This window comes from Lathamus discolor, chromosome 6 (assembly GCF_037157495.1).
Source record: "Lathamus discolor isolate bLatDis1 chromosome 6, bLatDis1.hap1, whole genome shotgun sequence".
NCBI classification, from domain to species: Eukaryota; Metazoa; Chordata; class Aves; order Psittaciformes; family Psittacidae; genus Lathamus; species Lathamus discolor.
Window position 1 is genome coordinate 7527076 of NC_088889.1, and position 17129 is coordinate 7544204.

Here is a 17129-nt window from a genome sequence, read left to right on the forward strand (position 1 = left end):
GGACTGTGGAGCTTCTTTTCTGAATATCTGAAGTAAACTCAGATTGTTAAATAAAATGTAGCATTTCCTAAAAAAAAAACTTTTTCTAAAATAAAACCAAATCCCAGTACTGTTTTCCTCATGGATGGGAGCATCTTCAGTTGATCTTCAAAAATGGGAAAAGCTCAGTGCACAGTAAGCTTCAATTTTCCATATAATTATTACCTTATTCAAAACAAAAGCTTATAGTACTCTGAAAAATCAAATCCACTTTAAGATGGGATAGTTGGTTTCAAGATTAGATTTGGAACATCTTTTGGTTCTGTTCCTCTTCAAGTATGTTTCGTGCATTTGTTGAGTGAAAAATTCTGGGGTTTTATCAAATTCATGTATTTGGTACATTTGATTCATTGTCCATTAGTGGGGTTTTTTTTTTTTTTAAGAAAATGATTTTGATAATAATGTACAGAACACTTTAAGTGAAGTAGTTTGTGTGAAAACTATAATATAGATGGAAAGTGTCTTATTCTGGGATTTTGTAGATACCTTCCTGGGGAATATGTATAGATGGCTCTTGTTAAACTAATTGTTTCAAGCTTCTGTAATAGAAGTCAAAGCATTTGCTTTAGCACATTACCTGTGCTTCTACTAAGTGAAACTACTGTCCCACATTTAAGAGTATATTTTAGCTCTTTTAAATTGCCTTATCTAGTCAAATGTCCTTTTAACAGCACAGTGTAATTAGGAACCTGCATAACCTTCCTCAAGCTCTTTCAACCAGCCACACCTATAAGATGTGCCATATTGGCCTATTTCTTTTAATATATAGTATTCCATTGTCTTTGAGATGACAAGATCAAATTCCTTCCTGGAGACTTAACCTTCATCTTCTGCTTCTGATCTGTGTTGCTGCCTAAGTTTGTCTTGTACTTTGAAGGGGTTTCTACACTGACAGCATTTAGCTGTGTTGTACCTTGGTGGGTAGCTTGAGTGTGTGATGAGTTTAGCTTTGAGTGTTTATCTTGTGCTGAAGTTTGGGGGTTTTTAATTGCTTTATTAAATAGATAATATTATCCATGAGATAAATGCCATATGAATTAGATAATATCTATAATATTATCTGTAATGTTATAATAAGAGAATTTACATAGGCAGTTTTCCCAGTATGTTTTCTTGAGTCATGGTAAAAAAAGAAATATCTTGGGCAACTCATTTGTTCATATTCTACATTTAAATTGTATGTTTCCAAGACCCATTTTGCAGGTTCTAATACTTGGTACTTCTCAAAGTGGGCTTAGGTATAAAATGTGTAATGCTAGAAAGTGGGAAGTGAGATGTTTTAGTTCTTGAGCAGTCATTTTTACTAGCTCTATTATGTGGTACTTGATTGGAGGGAAGAAAATGATTGGCAAGGTTAATTAAGAGCTATCAAGGAAAACAAGTGCTTTTGAATAAAAAAATAATGGCTTTTGCATTGATTTAAAGTATGCTTTAAGAACTATAGCAGTTTACTAAGAGTATGAAAAGAAAGTTCTTTTGTTCTCATTCAGCACTGCTTGAAAAAGGAGACTTAGTGTACTAAGCTCACCAAGCTGTAGAATCTGCTGACAGGGAAGGGTGACTGGCTGGGAAACTTGTGTGTCCTTTCAGCAGCACATATTTCAACACGTGTGCTTTCTGTGAGGATGACCCAGGCTCACTATAATTATCTGGTCCAACAAGTGGGAAAGTGACTAATGCTTTTACTGCAGCTTGTCTCCAGGGACCGACAAAGGAGATTCTATTCCGATTTAAAAATAAAGTAGGTCACACAAATGTTGGTCTAAGGACACTTTTTTCTTTTTCCCTTTCTTCTTTCCTCTCCCTGGTTTAAGCAGCATATTGGATTAAGTCCTTTGAAGTCATTTGAGAGGCCTGATTTTGTAATTCCAAGCTGGGTGTGGAGGGTAATTATGATAGAGCAAATATTCCTTAGATTTTATAGTAGCTTAGTAGTTAACAGAAAACAATAACGATTTGAATCCATGACATGATCCCTAAACATGCACAGGAAGCATTTCATAGGTTATTACCTGTGGATCACTCGCTGCTTCCTGCTGGCCACTCATGCTATTCCATGTTTTTCACTTTCAGTGAATTTGGTTCAAAAATCATCTCATTGAAGCCAATCATTAAAGTATTGCCAAAACTGTTTGAGTCTCGGGAAAAGGCTGTTCGAGATGAAGCCAAGCTCCTTGCTGTGGAGATCTACCGCTGGATAAGGGATGCTCTGAGACCTCCACTGCAGAACATAAACTCTGTTCAGGTAGGCAGAAAGTAGTTCTGTATCCAAACGTTTGAGAACACTTCCATGAACACCCCCCCCCCCCCGATACAGTGTTGTTGGGCATTGTTAAAATCAAAGCTGGAATTCTTCAGTGACAGCAACATTATTGTTCAGCTTCCTGTAACTTTGCCTAAAATGTCCATTTTTCTTATTTGTAAAGAAACAGTGACTATATTTTGTTGCTCTAAATATATGTAAAGTTGGGAGGGAAGCATCGTAGTGAACTGAGGAGGGGATTTGAGAAGTGGAGTGGTATTTCTTGGAGACCTAAGCCAAGCACAAGCAGTTACCCCTCTGAAAGACCCCTGCACTGAAAGTCCTCAAGTTCACCATTTTCTTTCTCAGTTTTCTTGTTTCCTGAAGTTTTTCTTTTACTCTGTATAGCCATTCAGGCTTGTTCTGGTGGTGCTCAGAATGTGACTGCTCCACTTCAGGAAGTGGCATTACCTTATGATAGATAGCTATGCTATTGAATCATAAAGTTGATTAGGTTGGAAAAGACCTTTAAGATCAACAAGTCCAATTGTTACCCCAGCCAGGACCACCTCTGAACCATGTCACTGAGGGTGTCATCTACGTGGGTTTTGAGGACTTCCAGGGCCAGTGATTCCACCACTTCCTGGGCAGCCTGTTCCAATGCCTGATTGCTCTCTCTGAAGAAATTTTTCCTAATGTCTGTTGGAGATGGAGCACTTAGTTGGTTTAAAACTTTATAAATTATTTATGCATCTTTCCTTCCTATCCAGTTCAGTTAATCATGTTCAAGTGGAAAGCAGAAATCTGTGTCATCAAAGGTAGCACAACACATTTGCTTTGTCTTGGTTTTAGCATGGCTGCAACAAAAAGATCTTCTTTCGTGCTCAGCCATTTTTATTTTAAAACCTCTAGAGAGGGGACATTATTCTGACTTCTACAATTTGTTTCTGTGTAAATGCTTTGCATTGATACTTTTATTTGTTATGTGGACCTACTTGATGAAAAGCTAGTGAGTGTGAGGGGGAAGTCACTTTGGTGGCAGAAAACAGAATGTGAAAGTGTTATCTTGGCTTTGAAATAGGAAAGCTCCATTGCTTTCCATGAAGTGTTGCTTGTCTTGTGTATACAAAATGTTTTTGATATGATGTTTTTACCTTTTGTTCAGCTAAAAGAACTGGAAGAAGAGTGGGTCAAAGTGTCATCAGCTGCTCCTAAGCAGACCAGGTTCCTGCGTTCCCAACAGGAGCTGAAAGCAAAGTTTGAGCAGCAGCAGGCAGCTGGAGGAGATGTAGATGGAGGTAAATTAATTCATTGCTGAACTCTATTGGAAGGTATATCACTGGTGTATTGTTCGTGAAGGAGCCCATTAAACTTATTTTGCCTTGTCCAGTAGAATGTGTCCCTGCCCATTGCAGGGGGATTGGAACTAGATGATCACTTTCAACCCAAACTGTTCTATGGTTCTGTAAAGGTGCTATGAAAGAGTATCTGTCCTTTGGAATAGCAAAAATCACAACTGCTGATAGTACTTCTTAACAATGAGACATTGGTGCTGTAGTCAAAAGTTCTTTTGTCACTCTGCTTATCTTTCTCTCCTCTGATTGCAGGAGGTGATGATGAGGAAGAGGCAGTACCACAAGTAGATGCATATGAGTTGCTTGAGGCTGTAGAAATTCTTTCCAAGCTTCCCAAAGACTTCTATGAGAAAATAGTAAGCATAAAATTAAATATTCCCAGTGAATTCTATGACATTTGAAGCTGATGGGTCCTAAGACCTATTGGCATTCTGCAGTGTATGTTTTGCTGCTACATGGATAATAATAGGCTAGTGTAAGTAAAATATAGACTATCATAAATAAGTCTCAAAATCTGATTTACTAGCAAGAAAGCTATAATTTTAGGGAGCTGAGATGCCCTGGAAAGAACTGTATTTCATATTTCATTACAATTATTGATGTTGAACTGTAGGGAGACTTTGGGTTTCTTAGTATAGAACTATGGTTTAAAATATGTGGCTTGTCGCAAGTAGGCTTCTCTGGAGCGGTTTGCATTTATAAATGACTGGAAATTGTTCACTCTGCAGGAAGCAAAAAAGTGGCAAGAAAGGAAAGAAGCTCTAGAAGCTGTTGAGCTGCTGGTGAAAAATCCCAAATTGGAATCAGGAGACTACGCAGACTTGGTGAAAGTTCTCAAAAAGGTAAGAAATCCCAGAGTGCAGATAGTTTAATATTCTTTTGTAATTTATTTGTATTATAGTTTAAAGCTTGCAGTTAATAATCGTAAGTAGAAAATGACCAGTTGGAACAGTGGTGGAATATCTGTGGCCTGCTGTCTATTGTAAGACATCCTTCCTAGTCTCTGAAACTTGGATTTTCAGTCTTAACATTGTTGTTTTGGGGTTTTTGCCTCTTCAGGTTGTTGGGAAGGATACAAATGTTATGCTGGTTGCTTTGGCTGCCAAATGCCTTGCTGGACTAGCCACTGGTCTCCGAAAGAAATTTGGACAGTATGCAGGGCATGTAAGTAAGAGTATGTACTTTTTTCCTGTTTTTATTGATGCTGGACACCTTTCCTTTTTCTTTTCCCTGTCAAACGTTGGTATTTATCAAAGGTATTCTTGGTACAATTCAGAATGCTTACCTACCCCTTTAATGGAGCAAGCGGTGAAATATCTGCCAATATCTCTTGCAGCTTTAGGTTAAAAGGTTCTTGTTTATCCATGTTAAGCAACATGAAGCTTATTATTGCAATAAATCTTTTGTACTGAGACAACTCTAAATCTCAAACATGAGATTAACTCATCAAACAAACTGTATTTACATTACCTCATAGATACAGAAATGCATTTGTAGGCCACAGTGGGGTAAAAAAATAGCTTTAGAAACAGAGTTCTACTTAGCAGCTCCATGATGGATAGTTTGGGTTGGTTGGGTTCTTCTGAATGTTGGGGGAGGGTTGTTGATGAGTGGTTGCTTTGATTGTCTGGAGTTGGGGGTGTTTTTCCTGCTTTAAATAACTAATGAGATTTTTTTTGGTACCAAAATGTTCTGGTGATGTAGTTCAATGCTCTGTTCTCCTTTGCTACTTATCTCTTACCAACAGCTGATATCAGGGAATACATGGGGAAGCTTGACCAGTCTCTGGAAAGAATTGCAACTAATTAAAAGTTCCCTTTATCTCACTTACTTCTCAAGCCTCTGGTGTATTTTTTTAGCTGCTCAATCACATTTTTCTTGTGATAAGCAAAAGTGAAGAGGTTAGAGACAGAGCAAACTGATGTGTCTGGCTGCTGGTAGTGTTATGTTTTGTGGTGAATTGGGAAGCTAATGACTGTCACTGCTGTTCAGGAGGCTTGAATGTTTTGAACTTGTGAACAACAGTTTGGACAAAGTCTCTTTCATTCTGCGAGCTGTCTGTAGTTGGAAGCATTCTTACCATCTTTTTATACTTGATTTGTTTGAAAGGTTAACCCTCATAGCTCCAGAGTTAGCACAGTAAAAGCCAAGCTTCTGAAGTAAGGGTATAGCTCCATGGTTGCCAAGCAAATAGCATTGAGAGGATGATTTTTCAGTACTGAAACAGCAGCTGTGTTGCATAACCTCACTAGTTTTTACCACTTCACTTGGTTTGTTTGCTGGATTTATTTACTGCTGAGGAAAACGTAGGCTCCTCCTGAGAGCAGGCATTCAAAGTGTTATAAAACAGAACTGCTTCTAGAATTGTGGGATTATTCTAAACTCTATTAGTTAAATATAGGAGAGTAATGTTAGTCTGTAGTTTATGTTAATACAAGAGTGATGAAATCAAGCATAGAATCATACTACTCATTGTAATTGAGTGCATGTGGCCCAGCTTTACCTCTGCTGGCTGCCTTTGGAGCCTTGGACTGATTTTTCTTCCTTCCTTCCTTCTCTCACACAGGACATGGCTTCTGACTTCTATATTAAAAAAACTCCACTCATTCTAGATGTCAATATTTTCCAAAACACACTTAATGATTTTAAATACCTCCTTCCTCTGACTTGTTTTCTGTAGGTTTTAGGGCTGTCTAGCACCTGCAGTAGCATGTATGAGGGTCTTTATGGTGGTGATCTGCATTAACTGAAGGGGTGTTCAGTGCTAAAGTTTTTGTGAACAAGGAATTTACAAGTTGTGGCCCAGCCAAGGTTACCAGCTGAGCCTAAGTCACAAGGAGTTGGGATCTTACAGTCAGCTTCTGTATATGTGTGGAAAAAGCTATTGTGTGTTATGGAAGAGCTTTAACCTCTGTAGGTATCAGACTGCTTCCAAACTGACCTGCATTATGTTTATGAAAATGTTGACAACAGCCTGCTTTCCACAGTTGAAAGCTCTGCATGCTTCTGGCTCACTGACAGAAGTTTGTACTGTTACAAAGCCCATACTGAAATGGAGGTGTAAATATTACTGCCACATAAGAGTGTCTGCTGATTATTTTACCTTTGTTTTATTGGCTGAGCAGCTAGATTGGGTATAAATTGCTGTAAAATGCCAGTATGGCAGAGTTTGGTGTCAGCTGTGCTTTTTCAAGGCAATACATCTGAAGCATACTGCTCCAGGCAGCATAGAGGTGCTTTAGAACCATGGTCTTGTCAGCTGTGGGTCATAGAATCACAGAATAGTTAGGGTGGGAAAGGATGTTAAGATCATCTAATTCCAACCCCCCTGCAGGGACGCCTCACACTAAACCATGTCACCCAAGGTTCTGTCCAACCTGACCTTGAACACTGACAGGGATGGAGCTTTCACAACTTCTCTGGGCAACCCATTCCAGTGCCTCACCACCCTCACAGGAAAGAACTTCTTCCTTATATCCAGTCTAAACTTCCTGTTTAAGTTTGAACCCATTACCCGTTGTCCTATCACTACAGTCCCTAATGAAGAGTCCCTCCCCAGCATCCCTATAGGCCCACTTCAGATACTGGAAGGCTGCTATGAGGTCTCCACGCAGCCTTCTCTTCACCAGGCTGAACAGCCCCAACTTTCTCAGCCCGTCCTCATACGGGAGGTGCTCCAGTCCCCTGATCATCCTTGTGGCCTCCTCTGGACTTGTTCCAACAGCTCCATGTCCTTTTTATGTTGAGGACACCAGAACTGCACACAATACTCCAGGTGAGGTCTCACAAGAGCAGAGTAGAGGGGCAGGATCACCTCCTTCAACCTGCTGGTCACGCTCCTTTTGATGCAGCCCAGGATATGATTGGCTTTCTGGGCTGAGTGCACAATGAAGCTGGCTCATGTTAATTTTCTCACTGGCCAGCACCCCCAAGTCCTTCTCTGCAGGGCCACTCTGAATCTCTTCTCTGCCCACTCTGTAGCTGTGCCTGGGATTGCTCTGATCCATGTGTAGGACCTTGCAATCCCAGGCACAGCTACAGGGCTGCATCAAAAGGAGGGTCAAATGTGGGCTTCTTAGTGAGCCATGCTGAGTGCTGTCAGGAAGCTGGGGAAGAGGGAACAGGTTATATACCTTCTTGGATTTTTACAGTATGACTTCTCCTTTGTTGCTCTGTGTTCCAGACCAGTAGAACCAGAGCATTCATTTGGAATTCTGTGAACTTGTATATCTGCCCTTTGCTTAGCTTGGTTATGAAATTGCTCCAAAACCTATGTTTTTAGTAGATTGTCTGGAAAGGATCTAATACTGGAGATCAGCCATTATAAACTAGTTCATATGGCTGTTGTGTACTCCTGGAGTGTGCAGCAGTGATGTCTGCATCATTTGCTTCTCTGCAAAATACCAGGGAGCAGATAATCAGGTTTTCCAGTTGTATTAGGAAAGAGTGGATTGACTTTTTTACCTTTTCCATAGGTTGTTCCAACAATCCTGGAGAAATTTAAAGAGAAGAAGCCTCAGGTAGTGCAGGCACTGCAAGAGGCCATTGATGCAATCTTTCTTACAGTAAGTAATGGTGACAATTCCCATTTCTCTGTTGTCTGAGAATTGGTCTCTGGTTTTTATTTGCTTTTCTTACTTTACTGAAATTATCTTTATCCAACCCTGCAGACCACATTGCAGAACATAAGTGAAGATGTGTTGGCAGTGATGGACAACAAAAACCCAACAATTAAGCAACAAACATCCCTCTTTATTGCGAGAAGCTTCCGTCACTGCACACCTTCTACTCTGCCAAAAAGCCTGTTAAAACCTTTCTGTGCTGCACTTCTCAAGGTAAAGCAGGAGAAGCTGGTACTTGTGTCATTGATTCAAGCACTGATGCTGTGAAGCGTTGGATTCTGTGAGAAAGACCTTTCTGGTGATCCAGGGACTAAAGAGTTCTTGAGTGCTCTGTAGCTGTCAGTCAGTTTTGACTGATGATGAACTCAAGATGCATGGTAACAGTTTAGTCTCTTTTTAGTTGGCTTCTCTGAAACTGAAAGTTCACCTATTACTATAATAGATTAAGGCAGTAATTTGCAACTATTAAACTTCTGGGTACTGTGCCGCTCCTTACAGACATCTCTAGCAAGCTACTGCTGGAATGCTGCATATCTTCTGCCATGAATAAAAGAACAATCATCTGCCATTACTTTAAAGCATTTATCAGTGTAAACAATAAAATGAGTACCTTCTTCTCATTGCAAATAGCCCTTTCCTTGTTATGGAAAGTATCCGTGGCTTCAAATATAAAGATTTAACCAGGGTTGCAGAACTTTGAACTCCTTGTGAACTTTAATAGTGTGGCAGTATTTATTAAAGCTCAAATGGTCCCCCTTTGCTTATGCTGTTAAAGATCCCAAGATGAGAAACTGGTTGTATCTGAGAAATAGTAGATTTGATCAGTACATAGGAAAACAGAAGTGAAAACCAGCCTTCTTTGCAGTGGATTATTCTGTAGATATTGGCCTCAAAAAAGGGAGGGTATTTATCCAGAAGTTTGATTTAAGAATCTGTTTAGATATGAGTGAAGTGAATCTGTTCAGATATGAGTTGTCTTTCTCTGCAGCATATCAATGATTCTGCTCCTGAAGTAAGAGATGCTGGGTTTGAGGCATTAGGCACTGCCTTGAAAGTGGCTGGAGAGAAAGCTGTGAATCCTTTCCTAGCAGATGTAGACAAACTAAAGCTTGATCGGGTAAGTTTATTATGAATGTGACAAATGCTCCCATTATCCATTTAAGATACATGTTAGGCTAGAGAAGACTAAACAGGGTGCTGCAGCTGATGACTTTGAGCACAGGGTTTTGAAAATTTCTTTACTTTGAAATTACTGATGTTACAGGGAATCTGAAAATCTCTGTTTCTTGTGAAATTATCAAGAATCTCTTGACTTCCACTACCTAAAATGCATTAGTCTGTTAACATTGCACCTTTTCATTCTTACGTAAAGAATTTCTTTGGTTCCAAGGCTGTAATTATCCATGAGGTGGGTTGTGAGGTTTGGTTTGGGTGTGGTTTTTGGGGTTTCTTTTGGGTTTTCTTGTTGTTGTTGGTTGTGGGGTTTTGCTTGATTTTGAACTCTGTCTGAAACAACATTTAGGGTTTTAAGGCACAGCCATGTGGTCTAATTCTATATTACTAGACAGGATCTGGTATTAAAGACTTACTTTCCAACCACAGAGTTTTCATGCTTTTGCATGTGCTGACAGGTTTGACTGAATGATGATTTTTATAACTGAACTTGCAAAGAATTAGTCTTTAGAGCATCTATAAGTATCGTGGGGGGGTTGTCAATGCTTTCTGTGTGTATAAGTGCGCTTCAATTTTAATTAGGAAAATGATTCTAGTAACACGATGGCTGATGCTGTCGACTGTTTAACATCACTACTGTAACAAACACAAGATAACAAATATTAAGTAAATGACTACTGTGGAGAAAACATGAACAGTTTTAAGTTTGAAACACTGCTGTTGAAAGACAGCTGTATATCCAATGGTGGTAGCTAAATAGCTTTTCCCTTTTCCCCCCCCTCCTTTTTCCTTTGTAATTGCTTGTCAGATTAAAGAATGTGCTGAGAAAGTAGAACTGGTCTATGGGAAAAAGACAGGAGGAGCTGCTGAGAAAAAAGAAGGCAGGCCTGTTAGTGGAAAGACCTCTGCTCTTTCAGGGTCTGGTGGAGATAAAGAAACAAAAGATGCAGCAGCCAAACCAGGACCACAGAAAAAAGCACCTGCTGTGAAGGTAAGAGATTGCCAAGAGATTGTCTGACAATCACAGTTGTCTATTACTTATCAATGATCAAAGGTGGCCTGTTGAACATCTCCTTTCACTGAGGAATTGCTGTCATTCTGTAGGAGTAGGTGAGCCCAACAATAGAATGAATCTGGGACTTTCCAAGAATATATACTTGATGAAATCTCAGTTTTTAATGATACAAACTGTCTTATGTGTTAATACCAGACTTTTATATGGAAACAGTGAGGGACCAAAGTAAGCCCCAGCTTCCAGAGGAGCTGTAGATGATATGTTAGTGTGCTCTGCGGCAATAGTAGTATTTGGCTGAAGTGAATGTCTCCTATTTTAACTAGCAAGGTTACTAGTGTTGAGCATTCTCTTCAGTGTTGTTTGTAGTTTGTTACCATAAATAATTAGAAACATTAGCCTGTATTACTTTCAAGTAATTATTTGCATTTTTTTAAATTTACCTAAATAGCACTATAGATGGTCTCTAATGCCCTGTTTCTCCAGGTGGGAAACCTGGAAGTAAATAGTGGATCTTCTTAATCTATTGATACTGGTAGCCCTGAAGAGAGATACCAGTTGCAAGCTTAATATTGAATCAGTATCCATAGGAGAATATATAAATGACTTAATTACATTCTGAACCTTCACAGATAAGTTCTTTCCCTGTTCATCTTTCATTGTCTTATGTGTCCCTGTGCTATATGTGCTTTATAAAACCTAGTAGTCTGAAAGCAACATATGAATTCAATAAGCTCTAGCAGAAAACTATTCCTTTGCAGCTGTAATGGTACTAGTGAGAGAAGTATTTTCTGACATTATAATGTGGAAGTGTGGGGAAAAACATCTGTTGTTTTGGTATCTGATGAACTAGAGACCTGTTTGGTCTTGGCTAACTTGTCCATTTCCTTTCTAGTCTGGGGGCCCACCCAAGAAAGGCAAACCAGCAGGTGCTGCAGGTGTGGGAGGTGCTGGGGCTAAAGGCAAGAAGGGTCCTGAGACCAAAGAAATATTTGAATCGGAGCTCTCGGTGAGTACTCTGCTAATCTGATGAGATACCAAGTCCTCTCTGAGTAGCTTTGGTTAATCAGGTCTTCAGATACTACAGGTATTCAGATACAGATTCTTTCACTAAAGTTGGGTGGTTTCTTGTTAGGACAAGGGCAAAAAGTGTATCTAAATAAATGGCATTCCTAACTGGTAAAATTGATGCTCACTGTATTTTGCTAAGTACACTTGTTCTTCAGGCTGCTGTTGGTACCAGGCCATGTTAAGACAGTAAACAATCATGCTAATAGAGTAGGGTATGTCCTGTTGTTCCTGAACTAGGAACAGATGAAAAAAGTAACAATATAAATGCTTTAGGATGCATGATTTCTTGAAGATATTTGCTTCAGTATACAGTATTCTGGAGTTTACACTGAAATCTGAATTAGTGTACAGTAGTAATTCAGTGAGATAATGCAGGTTTATTCCATGCTGTTTGTAATAAGTTATACTTCAAGAAAATGATTGATTTCTGCATTATAATTGAGCATTTACCCCTTGGTAGGGAACAAGGTAAAATAAGCTCAAACACTAACAAAGTTTAGAGAGATGCCAGATTTATCTGCAAGTTTCCTTGACTGTCAGTTACCTCTGGAGTATTGCTTAGAATTAATGCTTTCCATTATGTATCAAATTTATATTGCTAGTTATACAGTGGAAAATTATGTGCTTCCTGAATGTGGTGTAGACACCTGTGAAACAAGAGTAGTTTTAATCACTTTTCATATACTAAAAAGCATTCATTCTTAATTTTGCTAAAATGGATGCAAAAGATGGGTCTTCTCCCATGCACCCTCATCAACTACTGATTCATTGCAAGAACTCTGAATTCATAGCACATTTTTAGGTGTCCTCTGCTTGATTCTATAAGTAGATAGCGGCTACTTGAGTATTGTTTACTGTCTGAACAACATACCATACTTTTGGGGGATTACTTTTCTGTTGCAGTATGATTTAGCAGCTTCTTAAATTCATATATTTTCCTAAATTCATATAGAAACTATAGTTCATATATAAACTGTATACTTCCTAAAGTCATGTAGAAACTAGCTATACAAACCATAGAAAGTATTTAAACCTGCAACAGAAAACTTACCATGTTTTCTAAATGCAGCACAGTGCAAGAGTCATTGCAGTATATTGCCTGGCCTTAAGGCTGCTGCCCCCCTCTGAAGGGATACATTGGGGTGCTGACTTTGTTCTGATCTGTCTGCAGATAGAAGTATGTGAAGAAAAAGCTGCTGCTGTTCTTCCAGCTTCTTGTATCCAGCAGTTAGACAGTGGTAACTGGAAAGAGAGACTTGCCTGCATGGAGGAGTTTCAGAAGGTAAGTGTGTATCAGTGGATAAGAAGAGAGGCAGGTAGGGAAAGGGAGTAGTGATGTCAGCAATTGAGATGGATTAAACAATACTTGCAAAAGACAAATGGCTTACATGGTTTAAATGAGCTCTTACTCCATAACAATGAAGTAAGTCCTTTATTCTAATGTAGATAGTTATGCTTTTGTCAAAAATACTTGTATGTGGATTGAGAATGCATGATGGGGTTTTTTAAACACCAAGTAGTTCAAAAGCTTAGTCTCAAAGACAGCTAGGTTTAGACAAAATGTTTTGCAGTCACTGGGCAAGACCAGCTGCAAGTAAATCCATGCTGATTGCATGTTAGGCAGCAATTGATTATACTGCTAAAAATTCGATTAGCAAATAGTTGATGTTTGAAGATACAATGCCTGCAGTCTTCACAGCTGGTGGCGAGTGCTTCATGTAGTCACAAACAAAAAAGTATCATGTGTTGCTCAATGTGAAGCCTGGCTTTTTTCCCATGGTATCCATCATAAGGCCTTTGAGGGCTCACAAGAGGCATCAACTGTCAATGTACAAATAAGTTCATACTGCTACACCATTATAGTTGTGACTGAGTTTTAATATATTAATTGAAAAGGTGATTGGCTGCAATGAAATGCTGCTGTAGAAGCCAGCTTTGCTCAAATGTACAGAAGTTTCAGTGGAATGGATAAGCCTAATAATAAGTAAAACAGTAATTTAGATTACATTAAGGCTTTGTCATGTAATCAGCATTCTCATGTGAAAAGAGCACAATTTAGGGCTTTTTTGGGGGGTGGATGTTCTTTTTATTGGGTCACTTTGGTTTTTAGTTTGTGCTGTTCACAGGGCTGGAATGGTGAATAGTGGTTTTACGGACTTCTTTAAGAGCATAGAGAATAGCAGTATGAATGCTATAGTACAAACCTTGTCTTACTGCCTGTAGAATGGGCTGCTTGTGAAAGAGGGTCTTGCAGTGAGGCTTTTCAGATCAATTCTTTTGCTGAGTATTTCTGCAACTTAGGTCAGTATTAAGCAAACATTTATAGGACAGTTTGGGTTTTGTATCACTTGTGACCCACTGCCTAACTTCATGTTTATCCTTTAGGCTGTTGAGCTTATGGAGAGAAGTGAAATGCCTTGCCAAGCACTGGTAAGAATGCTGGCCAAGAAACCTGGTTGGAAGGAAACAAATTTTCAGGTAATACATGATCCTTCAGTAATTAACAGTCTGTATTTGTACTTAATGTAAGCTGTTGCTTCCAGCTAAAAGGCTGTAAGTACCTTTGTTATGTCAGTGATGACAGTCCCAGCACCATGACCACAATTGTATTTATAGTCAATGAGAATATAAATTCTGAAATTAGGTTTGATTACTGTTCATGGTTGAGACAACATTTGAAGATGACTAGGTGTAGATGTATGTCTATACAGGTGCGCAGGTATATGTTTGTGTATCTAATATAGATTATGGCTGCCCAGTATTATTGATTGTATATGTCTATATCTATACATATAAGTATTTGTGTGTATAGACACAATTTGTGTAATCACATAAAACCATAAATGTACAAGTGTGTATAAAAATATGTATTTGTGTACATAAATGTTGTTTGTGTGATTCCAATTCTGTTTTCAAGTGTATATATACATTTGTGTGGGTAAACAAATGTGTGTTGTATGCACAATACATTTATATTTTTATATATTTATAAATATGTAGAATAAAAAAGTTGGTGTAAAATACACAAAGGCATTAATTTCCTTGCTATTATGGTCATTCCAGGTGATGCAAATGAAACTGCATATAGTTGCATTGATTGCACAGAAAGGAAACTTCTCCAAAACTTCAGCCCAAGTTGTGTTGGATGGTCTTGTAGACAAGGTTGGTGATGTGAAATGTGGGAGTAATGCAAAAGAAGCCATGACAGCAATAGCAGAGGCATGTCAGTTGCCATGGACTGCTGAGCAGGTGAGGGAGCAGCAAAGGTATTATTCCAGTAAATAAAGCCAGAAGTATGTGGGGTGTTCTTTCAGTCTGAGTAGTAAATCCTAAATCTTTGATTTTTCTCTTGTTGCCTGGAAGCAATTGCTCTGCTTTCAAGATAACACCTGAGGCAGCAGATAAATACAAGCTCTTACAAAAGAGGAAGTAACAAGTAGTAAATAAGTGTTTGGCTGAAATACTGCCAAAACAGGCACACATCCATAATGAAGGTATCTCTGGCTGCCTTGAAGTACTACAGGAATTTCTGTTTAGCTTCGCTTGCAGTTATATTCTGCTACAGTGACACAACACATTTTTCCTTGGATGCTTCTTTTTACTTGTGTCCTGTGTATTTTTGCAGGTGTCTTCACTCCTTTACTACAGTGCTTTGTTACCTGGTTTTCCAGTGAAAACTTACGGAACTGTCTTCTGTTACAGGTTGTGGCTACGGCTTTCTCTCAAAAGAATCCTAAAAATCAGTCAGAAACTTTGAACTGGCTTTCAAATGCAATTAAGGAGTTTGGCTTTTCTGGGTATGTCTTTTAAGTAAACTAAGAGAAACTCAAATGAAAATGTTTTTAAGCTGGGACTAAGAATCTGTTCTCTGTCAAATTGACCTGAAGAGGAGGGTGGCTGCAAGTGCAGCTGAACTCTTGTTCCTTACTCTAGCTCTGTCAAGTGCTCTTCTAGCTTTAAATGTATAAGATGCTATTACTATGAGGTGCTTTACTGATCACTCAGCCTTCTCTGAAGAGCATTTTTGTTTATGTACTATAGGAGTGTGCTGGGCAAGGAGCTCTGGGACTGCATGTCTGCTGTTCCTGTTCTGCATGAATACACCTGAAACTTAGGTGGTTCACTATATTTTATAATAACTTTTCTGCTGTCATAATAGCAGTCTTTGATATAAATTATATTTATTGAATTTATTTTCATACTAGGCTGATCTCTAAACTGATCTTTTTCAGTAGCTATTTATATAGCAACCATCTGCACGGTACCTGTGATTTTACTTAAGTGCAAATCTTCTGCTTGTAGGTTAGTTGTATGAATCTGTTCTCAACACATTGTTCTCTTTTTCTTCAACTTACGATCTCATTCTTTATGATGCTTTCTGTGCATTTTACTTATGGGGGATATCTTTTTCCTACAGACTGAATGTCAAAGCTTTCATCAGTAACGTGAAGACAGCTCTTGCTGCAACTAACCCAGTGAGTACATTCAGAATTTTAAACCTGAATTATTATCAAGCCTGAATTTGAAGGCTGAGTGCTTTTATCCTCTCTTTGCAGGCTGTAAGAACTTCTGCCATTACCCTGCTGGGAGTCATGTATCTTTATGTGGGACCTCCTTTGCGAATGTTCTTTGAGGATGAGAAGCCAGCTCTTCTCTCCCAGATAGATGCAGAGTTTGAAAAGGTACAATGTGTAGCTCTCTTACTACTAAGTATCACTAAAACAACTCGGAAACTTCAGTAGCTGTGATCTGTAGTAATATTGTGGTCTAACCTGTGTTTTTATAAGTGAACCAGATTTCTTAAGATGTCTCACCAAAGCAGCTGCAAACTCACTATGTCTGGCTATGCCAATGGTCACTTTTCTCATGGCAGACTTCAAGTTTCTGGTTCTGTTTGAACAGCAGAATGTTTAAAAGTCTGTTGCCCTGAGACAGCACATTCATATCATGCAAATGTTTTGATTTTTTAATGTCAAATACTGTAAAACAACTGTTTCCGATTTGTGTTGCTTGCAGATGCAAGGGCAGACAGCACCAGTCCCAACTCGTGGAATTTCCAGGAATAGTGTGGCAGGAGGTGGGGATGATGGTGAGGAAGAGGAACAGGAGGATGTTGGGAATGATGTTGTGGATCTCTTGCCAAGAACAGATATTAGGTAAGTTTGGATTCTACAACCTGAAGACATACTTCCATTACAATTCAAGTCTTGTTTATAAACACTTTCTCAGCAGAGATTTGTAGTGTTAAAGCACTGCAATACTAAAAGACACAAGTAAGAAAATGGGCTTTTTACATTTTCTCTTAACAGTGAGAAGATCACAGCTGAACTGGTGTCTAAGATTGGGGACAAGAACTGGAAGATCAGAAAGGAAGGTCTAGATGAAGTGACAAGCATAATAAATGATGCTAAGTTCATTCAACCAAACATAGGAGAACTTCCAGCTGCTTTGAAGGGTCGTCTCAATGACTCCAATAAAATCTTGGTATGTTATTCAAAATCCTATTTCAGTTGCTTCCAGCTTAGAACTTGAAACAAACTATTCATGACTTCTGAATCTTGCTTATTACTCAGTCTATTACAATGTCATGAAATCAACAGTTGGAAAACAATGAA

At 38.8% G+C, this 17129-nt stretch overlaps 1 protein-coding gene across 3 annotated transcripts in view; it reads left to right on the plus strand.

Moving 5' to 3' along the window:
• The window catches only part of CKAP5 (cytoskeleton associated protein 5), a 52077-nt gene that overhangs the window by 12162 nt on the left and 22786 nt on the right, over window positions 1-17129 (plus strand). For all 3 annotated transcript variants that reach the window (XM_065686684.1, XM_065686685.1, XM_065686686.1), the window contains exons 5-22: window positions 2113-2284; window positions 3447-3579; window positions 3889-3992; window positions 4365-4478; window positions 4696-4800; window positions 8112-8201; window positions 8307-8471; window positions 9247-9375; window positions 10240-10422; window positions 11339-11452; window positions 12686-12796; window positions 13900-13992; window positions 14578-14763; window positions 15217-15311; window positions 15932-15989; window positions 16071-16196; window positions 16531-16670; window positions 16824-16998. In XM_065686684.1, the coding sequence (XP_065542756.1) occupies window positions 2113-2284; window positions 3447-3579; window positions 3889-3992; window positions 4365-4478; window positions 4696-4800; window positions 8112-8201; window positions 8307-8471; window positions 9247-9375; window positions 10240-10422; window positions 11339-11452; window positions 12686-12796; window positions 13900-13992; window positions 14578-14763; window positions 15217-15311; window positions 15932-15989; window positions 16071-16196; window positions 16531-16670; window positions 16824-16998 (2293 nt within the window). The remainder of the gene's footprint in view (window positions 1-2112; window positions 2285-3446; window positions 3580-3888; window positions 3993-4364; window positions 4479-4695; window positions 4801-8111; window positions 8202-8306; window positions 8472-9246; window positions 9376-10239; window positions 10423-11338; window positions 11453-12685; window positions 12797-13899; window positions 13993-14577; window positions 14764-15216; window positions 15312-15931; window positions 15990-16070; window positions 16197-16530; window positions 16671-16823; window positions 16999-17129) is intronic.